This window comes from Catharus ustulatus, chromosome 2, assembly GCF_009819885.2.
Source record: "Catharus ustulatus isolate bCatUst1 chromosome 2, bCatUst1.pri.v2, whole genome shotgun sequence".
Taxonomy (NCBI): Eukaryota; Metazoa; Chordata; class Aves; order Passeriformes; family Turdidae; genus Catharus; species Catharus ustulatus.
In genome coordinates, this window is record NC_046222.1 from 13,580,080 (window position 1) to 13,592,525 (window position 12,446).

The following is a 12,446-nucleotide window of genomic DNA, read 5'->3' on the forward strand; positions in this document are numbered from 1 at the left end:
GTTTCATCTTGTCTGGATTTTAAATTACAGGATTGTTTTGCTTGCAGTCTTGCACTTGGACTTCAGGGATTGAAGGAGTAATTTGGCAGCCAAATTGTAAACTCTAGGAGGGAAGTCAGCTGCTCTAACCATCCAAGCAATATTACTGAAATCCAGCTACAAATGAGTCACTTCTGCAACTGTTCTTACCTTCCATCCTTGTTTTCAACCAACTCAAAATGCAAGTTTTGGCAGCCCTACAACTTCATCTCATTTGGTTCTACTTCTCCTCAGTGGGAGTTGGAGCAATGGTTGATGATCAAACTCACCCACTAAGCACACATCTCCTCTGCCCTGTGCAACTTTCTGCAGTTAGCAAACGAACGACAATTTTTGAGCACCAAAATCTGAGAACTCTCTCCACCTGAAAAATTGCACTGATTTTACTAAAATGGCAGTGGAATTTTGCAGATTGAAAACTCCATGGTACCTGAATAATTTATTCTGTTCCAGAAGCTATCCTTGTCTCCATGTGGATTTGTTGTCTCATCACTTCCCCATCCTCTCTGCAAGTGAAATCCTCGAAATTCAGAGTTGTCATTGTTTTGATACTGCCCTGGGAGCTCTGGTTCTTGGCTTTGAAGCTGTTCATAGACCAGTCAGGTCAACACCAACTGGTCAGGCCTTTGGGAATATTCACATGTGGAACTATAAATTATGAAGCAAAAGCATGACAGAAGTCAAGGAGTAGACTAACACTAACATGTATCACATGACAAGAATTTTACTAAAACCAAAAATATATATTTACTTTTACAGAACCTGCAGCATTAATCTCAAATTATGCAATGCTTCTCACTTTTTAATTAGCATAGGAGTCATTTGTGTTTAAGTGCAAAATATAACTAAGAATATTTCTAGAGCAGAAAATTTTCACTTTTTTTTTTTTTCCCCCCCAGATGAAATTTTTTATACAGTGTAATTTTGGATAGTTTTACTTTCAGAGCCATATAGGAGAGTTTTCTTTAACATCACCAGAGAAATAGATTGCTATCAGCTTTCAAAATAAAAGGACTTTCCTGTTTCATAATTTAGGGAATGTGTTTTTTTCTGTGCATAAAATCACAAAGTGACTTTACCTAAGTAAAACATCTTTCAAAGTTTCTACTGAAGATTTTAGTTTTATGCTGGTGATGAAGTTATGGGGAAAAAAAAAATAAAAGCACCAAAGCCTCAAAACCCCCACTTTTATTTATGATTTCTATGAAATTCTCCAATGAACATTAATCATGAAAAATATTTATTTCTTAAGATTTTAGTATGATTTCTAAAATTATGTAAAAATATAACTTCTGAAGACTTTTTCATTCTACCAATGTCTAAGAGCGTAAGGGTTTGTTAACATAAGTGTGTAAATCTGTATGGAACTGTCTTAACCTCATGGTTTTGAGACCTCAATGTTTGTTCATTCTCCATGGGAGATACTGAGTAATTCAGTGAGTGAACACAAATCATGAGTGTTGGGGCCACAGATACTATTCTAGGGGTTTGTTCTGTCCCTTTTAAGCTCTTTATTATTATTAATCAATAAAATAAAATAGATTCTACATCACTCACGCTATAACATTTGAAAGGAAAAAAAATGTCCCAATTTAGTAGGTATCCATCATTATCTCAGGCAGGCTTGCTGATATTGTTGATTTATAGAGATTATATCTGTATTTTGGTTTTGGCCCATTGGCTGCTCCAAAGCTTTCTTCCTGGTGGGGATTTCTCCTAAGGATTACTGGGCATGTGCAATGTTCCATAGTCTGCCATATTCATCTGCACTGTTATTGTGCTTTTTTTGTGCTATCAGAACATATCCTTGAATCATTTAATCAGATGTCTCTTGCCTGATTTATACCATAAAGAAATATAATACAGCCACACCAATGTTTTTGAAGTCCTTGTGGAACTTCACCATAGTAACTCGTGTTTTGATTTGCAAGTGGTGATCTCCCACATATTCTGGGAATCCTCTCACAGATTGAGACACCTGCATCAAAACATTTCCTTTCATTTATTTCTTCATTTAATTAGTTTTTTCTTTGTTTGATAATGGAATTTTTTTGGTCTGTATTTAGACTCTTGTCTTCTTTCCTGTGTATCTTTCTTCAGGAATCCCAGCCTATGAGTATATTTTTAATCAGGTATTGCACCATACTGGTAAAAAAAAATAAATGATGGATATGTACACCAATCCATCTGCAGAATAGACTCAGGGAACAGGACTTTTAAAACTGTTTATTAAGAAGCCACAGAATAATATACATTGTAAGCAATGAAGCAGGTCATATTTTAGAAATTTTGTTTGATTGAGCAAGCAATTTTAACACAAGAACTTAAAAAGTAGAAATTATCTTTAGTAAATGCATATTTTTAATGATAATTCTAGGGAAATTTTCTTACCTACAACTCTTTTATGGACTTTGGACCTAGTAAATCCCTCTTATAATATTTCTTGCCATATATTTGATTATACGAATAAATGATATGTGGAAATCTGTCAGTCAGAGTTTTTATTCTCTTGGGTTTTGTCCTACCTATAAATCTAAGATATATTACATCATCTACATTTGTATAAGAGAATGTGAGATCATAGAAAAATTATACTGAGATTGAGAAATTACTGTCAAAGCTTTTTAATGTAAGGTTCTTCGTGCTTATTTTCATTATTATTTTCTTTTATAACATCTTTTAGTATTCAGGGATATATACAATTACTTATAGTCAAATATGTATTAGTGAATTAAAGTATTTGGGATTAGTATTGAACTAATGAATTACTAATAAGTATTTACTATTGAATCTATGATTCATTGTCACAGATTGTTTCCCTGTTTTAAGTGTAGCTTCTTAAGGAAATATTTGGCATCAAGGTAAAATCAGAAATTAAATTTCTGAAGTGTATATACATTTTAGGTATGAAAAATGTAGTTTGGCCATGGTATTACATGCTTAATATTTAAATAAAGAAGAAAACACTCAAAACTGTATTAACTATGTTGTAGAAAGTACTGGCTTTGCATATACATAAACAATATACATAATGCTATATAAATATTTTTAATATGCTTTACATATATGTATATGACATTGAATCATAAATTAGAAAACAACTTAATGTTTTATTTTAAAGTAATTGCATTTTAATTAGCTCAGGAATTCCTTCCAAAAACCATGATGTTCACTACAGTAGCATTTTTACTAGCAGCATCATAACATTTATTTTCCTTTTTTGAGTGCATTGTGGAAATAGAATTGTCAGTATTAAATGTAATAACTATGTGGTCTAAGTGGCTAATTTTTACCAATCCATAGAGGTTAATGTTGGATCCTGGGTTAGAATTCAAGAACTTTAATTTTTATATCTATGCGGAGTCGTTTTCACAGGAAACAAAATTCAGTCTGCTTGTACTCTTACACAGAATCAGAATACTTTTCTTTCTATAGAAATCATGATAAACAGCATACTTCATTTGACTAATTTACATCAAATATTTTAAGGTCTAAATTGTGGCACATTTCCTTTATTAATTCAAGGAACAACTGTACTGAATTAAAAACTCAGCCACTTAAACATCAGCTGCCACTTGCTGACTGTAGAGTGTAATATGCAGTAAACTTGAGTGTGTGTATTATAGAATTGAGCATAAAAATCTGCTTCAAGTTTAAATGCAGTGATATATCTACTGGGTTTTCTTCCCTTTTCCACCTTACTATAATGAAGTCAGGTAAATATCAGTATCTCTAACCACATTTGGAGGTTTATTTTCCCTTAAACAAAAAAAAGTGAGATGACAAAGTGCAATGAATTTCTCAAAGGTTGTCCAGAGAAGCTGTGGCTGTCCCATCCCTGGAAATATTCAAGGCTTGGTTGGATGGGACTCTGAGTGACTTGAGCTAGTGGAAGGTGTCCCTGCCCAGGGGATTAGAATGAGATGAGCTTTAATGTCCTTTCTAACCCAAAATATCGTATTATTCTATGAATAAAGTGTAGAAGAAACTAACTTCTTTTTCCTCAGGCATAATATTTTGTGAAGTTTGAAGCACAATATGAGGATTTTTATTTTATTTAGTTATGCCTAATATTTGTATATCCTTTAAATTCAAATAATTTTGTGGAGAGGGATGGGGAAGGAGAGTCGTTATGGATAAGGATTTTTATAAAATTTATTTTCTAGAAACTTGAAAGGTAGAATTCACTTTTCTCCTTTACCTTTTCCACTGAATGAAAAGGAACTAAAATCCAGAAATTCTACTTTCATTTATGGTTCAAGTTTTTTTAACATTTGTGAGATTCTGGGATTTGCTCATTGTCTGAGGTGTTGCTTCCATTCAGTTCACAGCTGCATTTGAAAGGACCAGAGATAATGCTGTGTGTAATCTAAGATATGGTGTTGTATCTATGCATTTTTCTTAACAATGTCATAGCACAGTGAGTGAGATCATAAAGAAGTTTTGAACTTGCAGTTTACTATGGCTCTCATAATTAGATACATTTTGTGGTTTCCCTTGACAATGTTCCTTTAAGCATGTACTTATTCCTTTGATTAAACTGCCTAGAAAGAGAACGTTTTCTATATTTTTTAATATATTTGGAAAATTTAGAAGTTGCTTAGCTGTCAGTAATAACTTCACCATAGGTGAAGAGATGCTTTCAGTCATTCTTATCAGTAGTGTTTAACATATAAATTCTACACTGGTATACATATATAAATATGTAAAACCTTCTTTTTTCCTGAATCAATGTAAACAGAGCCCAGATGGCCGTATAGAAGTCAAAGGGCAGCATGGAAAGTCGTCACTGCATATTAAAGATGTGAAGTTGTCAGATTCAGGGAGATATGACTGTGAAGCGGCAAGTAGAATTGGTGGGCACCAAAAGAGCATGTACCTTGATATTGAATGTAAGTTCTAATATTTTGTTTTCTCTTTTAAATTTGTTTATTTAAAAAAAAAAAAAGTACATTCTTAATGGAAGGTCATTTTTTTCCATGGTAATTCATGATTAAACTTGCATAAATGAAGAAAGCATGTCTTGTAGTTCATTACTCTGTACAAAAATCTTGTCTTTTCTGAAGTTAACAAGAGCCTTGTTGATGTGTTGGTGACTTAAGCAGGACAGGATTTCTTCTGAAATTAAATTTCAGTGTTATTATCCATTGGCTTAACTTATTATCATTACCTTAATAACTTCAAATCTTTGGGCTAGCTGAGACTGCTGGGAATGACAAGTATTCAGCAGGATAAAGTAAGGACTGATTTTAGCACCAACTAAACCTTGAACTCAACCTTCTAAGATTCAACAAAGATTCTTTTTTATTTCTCAGTCCTCTGATTTACTAACCCTTAAAAGGTCTCTAGTCACTGTAGTATCTCCTCCTGGAGTTATCATGTTTGTAACAGTCTCTTTTAGAGATTGTGTTTATTCCAAAGTCTTGCATTTTATCCAGGAGAAAAGGAGATCATTTTAATTTAGAAGAGGCTAATGCTTGAGAATCAGAGGATATAAATCTGAAATGTTAAAAATAAAACACATTCTTCTTCAAGAACAGATTGTTCTTCAAATTCATGAGCAAAGGTCTTTTAAAAATGAAAACAGCAAAAAAAATATTTATTTTTATTTCATTGTTGCTCCATTTATCTAGAAATTTCTAGATACAATTATTTTACATCTCCAATTGAGTTTGCACGAGTCTAATTGAACTGGGTCTTTGAAAAGAAAAATTCTTTCCAGTGAGAAGATAAAAGCTGGAATAGGATACTGTGGCACAGAAATACAAGTAATGATTACAGACCATTGAGTGATTTCATAAGGAGTTCTGAAAATGCCTTCACTATACAGTTGTGTGTTCTCTTTTTGTCAGGGAAGCATTGAATTGTGGCATATAATATAAATCTGAAAGAAAAATGAGGAATGATCAAAATAATTTTTAGGTGTTAGGAATGGAGAGATATGCAAAGCCAGAAGACCTAAGAAATATTCCTAATTTCCTATATTTGTTTTCTTTAAAGCATGCAATGATAACTTTTTATATATGAAGGGGAAAAAAAACTAAATAAAAATACAAATTAAGTGAATTTTATTTAAAATCCTGCCAAGTCTCCACATAATAATATGAAATACATGGTTTGATTATGATGGTGTTGCCTCTATGCTTTAACATTAAATAGCAATATATTTTGTATTTTGTGTTTAGCAATATATTTTGTATTCGCAAGAGAGAGATATGTTCCATCATATGTTATAAAACATGGACAATTGAAATTTAAGAAATTATTAGCAATGCAAAATTCGTACCAGGGGGCACAATAAAACCTCTTCATTGATACAATACATTATTATAAACCAAGACACCTTTGAGGGAGAAAGTTTTAGAAGAGGTGGAAAGAATTTTAAAGTATCAGAGTCTTTTTATGGTATAGCAGAATTAGTTTTGAATATGTGTGGGACACAATCAAACATAGTACATGAGAAAATGGAATTACTTAAAGTCTGAATTTATGCTTGGCAGACACAGTTTTTGATATAGCATAAAATTTTCTAAAGTTCTAAAATCCTCTGAGGAAACACAGTTGATAAAGAACATAGAAATATTACTATACCATCAGACAAATCACACATTGTAATAAGTACTTTAATGTATAACAGAAGATTTTTATTACAGTATTTCTAAAACTGGAGTTTTAAGTTTTAAGTACTCAGCTGATAGTGAGCGTTAAACCAAATGTTGGTTGGTTGTTTTTTTTTTTTCCTAGCACAGGTTTGTTTGACTAACATAAATACAACTTTCCTCAATTCCTTTAAGTCAAGTAGTTCTGTTATGCAAAGCAAATATTTCTGGGGTGATACAATTTAGGTCTGTCTCATACTCTGATTAATGAGTCAGAGAAATTTTTGCCTTCCTTTGCAAATAAGTTTGCACTGGTATATAAGCATCAAATAAAACTCATTTGTCTTGCCCAGGAAAGAAAACACTTGTTTAATGGTAAAGAATTTTCCTGTTCTTTAAAATAATGTCCCTGGGAGAAAGTGTCTCCTTCTAGCCTCATCTCCCATTAGTCTGGCCTCTGCCACAAACTTCTGTTACAGAACAGCCCCTTCAAAGAATCCTCCCTGCCCCCATTTCCATCCAGTGCTGGGCTGTCCTAAGCTCTGACAGTCCTTTCCCCAAGATCTTTGTGTTTGAAGCAGTGTCATGGTTATCTGTCATTCTAGTCATGGGACTTCATAAATTGCAGGCTAGGGAATTTCAGCAAAAGATTCAGGTTCAAAAGCTAAACAACTAATTTTTATTTTTGTAGCAAACTGGCAATAATGGGGGGATTCTGTGAAGGAGGTTGAAAAGATTTGATTCTCGTTGTCATATTTTCCAAGTGACATTTCTTCAGCATACTAACTGCAGCTACAAACAGTGCTATCAGGACTTTCCCCCCCAAAATTATCATTTTAAAAATTGTGTTAAACCCTTCAAAATATTTTATTTTTTCTCTTCCATTAGTTTGGTTTTGTTCTCCTCCAGATAGGTTTTGAGAAGAATTTATTCAGGTATGGCTAACTCTTGCAGTTAAGCCATTTAAAAAAAAATAATTATCTTTAATAATATTTTCATTTAAACCCTCAATAGCTATTTTAAAATTAAAATATAAATAGATAAGCAGGACTTAATTCTTGATATTGTTCTCTAGATGGAAGTTAACAATGCATCTATGCCTTTCTGTGAGTTAGTAAGAAAACTACAGCATTTTTTTCTTTATATTTTATTGTATTTGAGAGATTGTGTAGTCAGGAGAGGAAGCTGCTTCCATCCCATCCTTAAATGCCACCTCAGTCAAACAGGCCTAATGAAGGCACAGAGTGCTCTGGTGTCACTGTCTCGTCCTTTCCCTCACTGACCCCTATCAGAGATTTAAACTGACACTAGGATTCCACATTATTTCCGTGCTTTATCCTTGTTCTCTGTTGGGTTGCTCCTGGTGATAAGAGCAGTTCTCTGGGACAGGAGGAGATTATCAGGTTTGATACCAACAGGACACAGTTAACCCTGACTTTTATCTGAAGGAAATGCTTTTCAGGCATGAATTGCAGGGAACCAGGGGGCATTTGTAAGGAATTCTTCCGACAAAGTAATTTTTGTGTTTAGTTATGTTTCATTTTCTTTATATATAGTATGAAAGGTAGATCAAAATTACATAAAAATAAAATGCCATTTAAAAATATCATTTATTAATGGATTTAATTAACTGCAAAATTTGGTTATAAATATGAAGCCTAGCATGTGTTGGATGAGTGTAATAATAAGTAATCAATTTAAAAATTACTGCATGGTGGAATATATGATATGTATTGGGTATTAAGATGTGTCTACAGTTATTATCTGTGTATTCATCATAGAGAAATAACTATTTTTGAAATTAAAAGCATCATAGAAGTACATTTAAAAGGTAAAGCAGGCCGTATGCTAAGATGAGGCTTTCAAGACAACCTGAGGAATTTAAATATATAAACCATAGTGAATCATAACTTGATTTTACATACATTATCTGGTGTTTCTCAAAGTTAATTTTCCTATACATATGTGTAAATATCTATGTGGGTTTTTTTGTCTTTAAAAGCATAATACAGACCTGACTAAAAGAAAAATTGTGATGAGAGAACACATTATGTCCTGGGTTTCACAAATTTTTTACTGCAAAATTAACACTGAAGAAAATTCTTAATTTTTACATGTTCAGTGTGTGATCATCATTACTAAGTTTGGAAAAAGCTTTAAACAAGCCAGTAATGAACAACATTTATGATCTTTGAAAGACTCTCTATGTGCCCTTACAGTTTTCCCTTTGTTGTGTACAAACTGTCATTAACTTGTAGGAAGTTTTCACAGCCCTCACTTCATTTTGTCCTCCCAGGTGCACACATTATGTGAGGTGCTACTGTTTCTGACTGCTCTGTATCACCAGGTGCAAATTTCTTTGGACAATACTCCTTTCACTGGAGAAAAGGCATTGAGCTATGCCCTTTGGAAAATTCTGTTTTCCCATACACTATCCAGGAAGCATCCTGACTGAGAGGCCTTTTTAGCTGGAATTACCAGTTTTCACATCACTATTTCAGTTAAACCTCTCAATTTCAGTACTGATACTGCAGCTATTAGATATGCTGAGTGGTCAAACAATGCTTGTTTCCTCACTGTACTTAGAGAGTGATGTTTTGAGATAGAATCATCTATGACAAATAGATTACATTGAGTAACATGGTATGTTTCTGTATGAGATCAGCCATGTGAGTAGTTGATAAAAATGATCACTTAGACACCAATTTATTAAAAAATCTAAAGTATTTATAGTGTCTACCAGGAATATACAGTAAATTCACGAATACAAGCCGCACGGAGTATAAGCCGCATATCTGGTGTGTTGGCAACATTGATGTCTTTGTCAATAGATAAGCCGCACCTGGAATATTAGCCGCACTTTAGTTCGCCGCGAACTTTCACAAAGTCGTCATTTAGTAACACAATCACGGGATCGCCGGGGCTTACTGGCTTACTGCCGACCTCGGAAACATTGTTTCCAAGTGAAAAAAGACACACCCTTTATTTACAAGCCGAAAAAGACAGGAACAATAGCGTGGTCATTTTGCGAGCATTCCCAATGGATCCGCGTTGCCTTTAAAGAGCCGCTCAGCCGCGCGGGCAGGCAGCTGAGCTCCGAGCGGAGCCACATCTCCGTGCTGGCACAGGAGCGGCCGTTGTAGCCCTCGCGGCCCGCGGGGCGAACGCCGCTCTGGCCCTCGCAGCCCGCGGTGGGGAGCGGCCGTTGTAGCCCTCGCAGCCCACAGGGGGGAGCGGCCGTTGTAGCCCTCGCGGCCCCGCGGGGTGAGCGGCCGTTGTAGCCCTCTCCCTGCGAGCCGAGTGGCCGTTCTACCCCTCTCCCTGCGGGCTGAGCGGCTCCCCCAGCCCTCTCCCTGCGAGCCCAGCCAGCCCCGCGACCGCACAAGACTGAAAACACTTTAAAAAGTACAGAGGAATATCACACACTTTTATCAAACTGCCGAGGTAACTCGCCGAGGTAACTCACCCAGATAACAACCCCCGCCCCTCAGTAATGCCGCCATCCACAGGCAGGCAATAAGCTGTTCTCTGATTGGTTTATCGTCGGAACAACGGGAAGCCATGGATTTAAAACTGTTTCGGCTCGGGACTGGACTGGTATGATACTAGGTAAGGGCAGATATCACATTTTTGTTCATAAATTAGCCACACCCAAATATTAACCACACTTCCGGGTTTCCACCAAAATTTTTGTCTAATTACTGCGGCTTGTATTCGTCAAATTACTGTAAATTTTTCTTAATACTCCTTTTCACTCAAACTTGATTTTTGCACTTATATTTCTTTTTAAAGTACCAGCTGTGAGTGGTAAAAACAAAAATAATCATGCAGCATGTGCAGTATAGTCTTTACCTGTAAAGAAAATGGTGCAGTATGTTATACTACTGTATTGCTTATTAATAGCAGTCTTTTCCTTTGTGTTTGTTTGTTTTTTTTCCCTGCCACAATTTGAAACCATGCTCATTACTTTTGCAGTACTGAACTTGGTTTCATGAACTGATTATTTGTTTGCTTTGTTGTGTGTTAGCTGTATTGGATTTGAGGGGGAGGCTTTGGATTCATGCAATTTAATTTTATATCTTTGCAAAAAATATGCAACATTACTTAAAGTGGATTCAACATATTGAACTACAAATTGTATTTACCTTCAAGGAAGAGAGGTTTTCAATTGGTGAAAATCCTACTACTGTGTAGAAGACGCCACAAATGTTATCATGGAATCATAGAATGGTTTGGTTTGGAAGTGATCTTGAAGGTCATCCAGTTCCAAGCCCCTGCCATGGGCAGGGACAGCTTCCACTGGACCAGGTTGCCCAGACCCCCTCCAAACTAGCCGTGAACACTTCCATGGATGGATCATCCACAACTTTTCTGGGAAACCTTGATGTTGTGATAAATGTCACAAAAGTTTCATCTGCCTACTGCTATCATAAATCATGATAAATTAAAACAGTTCATAATTTGGATTTGGTTTCTGTTAGAAGAAATCAGTGCAGCAACATCCCATCACTACTCACAGAATCACGGAATGGTTGAAATTGGAAGGCAATGTCTCTTTTTGTCACTGGACACCACTGAAAAAAACCTGACTTTGTCTTCTTTAAACCTTCCCTTCATCCATTAGTCATGAGGATCCAGCTCTATCCTGCCATCACATCCAGAAAACAGCACTAATAAATACACTCATATGGCCCAGCAAAGAAACAATTCATAGGAAAAACAATCAAGAGAAACAAAATATTGAAATAGTATAGAAAAAAATCCATCTTTTTTAATAAAATACTGTTGGCTTTAGTTACATTTCTTCCTGTCAAATTTATAGGTTAAAATGAGAAAGCAAAGATGGAAAAGGTCAACCTTTAACATCCCAAAATAAGTGTGATAATTTTGACATATCATGAATGTCAGTTGTAATATTTGCTATTTTCCTTCTTTTCACTTGTGTACTTACACAAAAGGAAGTTTAGTATGCCATTGCAGTGATTTCAAGGGGATAAGAAACTTGAATTCTGTGCAAAAGATGAGGTTTATCACATAAAGTCATTTTCCAAAACCATTTCATCAAACTTTCCATAGTGAAGCACAGTTGAATGCATCCATTGTCTTTTTCTGGTGTTACAATAGTGTGGTAAAATGGAGAAATTCTTAATCTATATAATACATCTACCTATTATTTAGCCCCCAAAGTCTGTAAAATACTTTGAAACAAAAATTCCATCCCAAAAACATTTTGCTTAAATATGCATTAATGACTTGCAAACATGATATTCATGTTAGAAATTTCTCATATTATTTTTTTACCAGAGCTCTCTACTACATGTTTTGGTTAAATGTGAAATTAATTTGCTATCATATAAAGTAGATTATTAATAACATTTTAGCTACCTTTCTAGAACACAATTTTGAAAGAATAAAATAATTTTGGGTTTTTTTTTTTTTTCACTACTAATAATTTAGTTATTAATGGATATATATGCCTCATCTTTTCTTACTGTCATAAATCTTCACATGTGTAATTATGAAAAGTAAAGGCAGGAAAAAAAACCAAAACAAATCAAGGAAGTATTTTCTGATGCTTCCCTGAGCATGGTTCTACACTGCCAGTTGGTCTTACAGACTAAAATATTTCCATTGATAATTAATGTGATAAACTTTAAATGGTTTCACAAGTGTTTTCACACCATATAAAATGTAACTTCTATTACACATATATTACAATAAAAAAGTAATTGTGGTCTTTTTCCTTTTATACCTCCATGACAAAGCAGAATCATGGCATCTGAGTATAATGAGGGAAATAATCAGGTG

At 34.6% G+C, this 12,446-nt stretch overlaps 1 protein-coding gene across 2 annotated transcripts in view; it reads left to right on the forward strand.

The window, feature by feature from the left end:
- The window catches only part of NCAM2 (neural cell adhesion molecule 2), a 266,003-nt gene that overhangs the window by 170,884 nt on the left and 82,673 nt on the right, over positions 1-12,446 (forward strand). For both annotated transcript variants that reach the window (XM_033087058.1, XM_033087059.2), the window contains exon 9: positions 4,781-4,931. In XM_033087058.1, the coding sequence (XP_032942949.1) occupies positions 4,781-4,931 (151 nt within the window). The remainder of the gene's footprint in view (positions 1-4,780; positions 4,932-12,446) is intronic.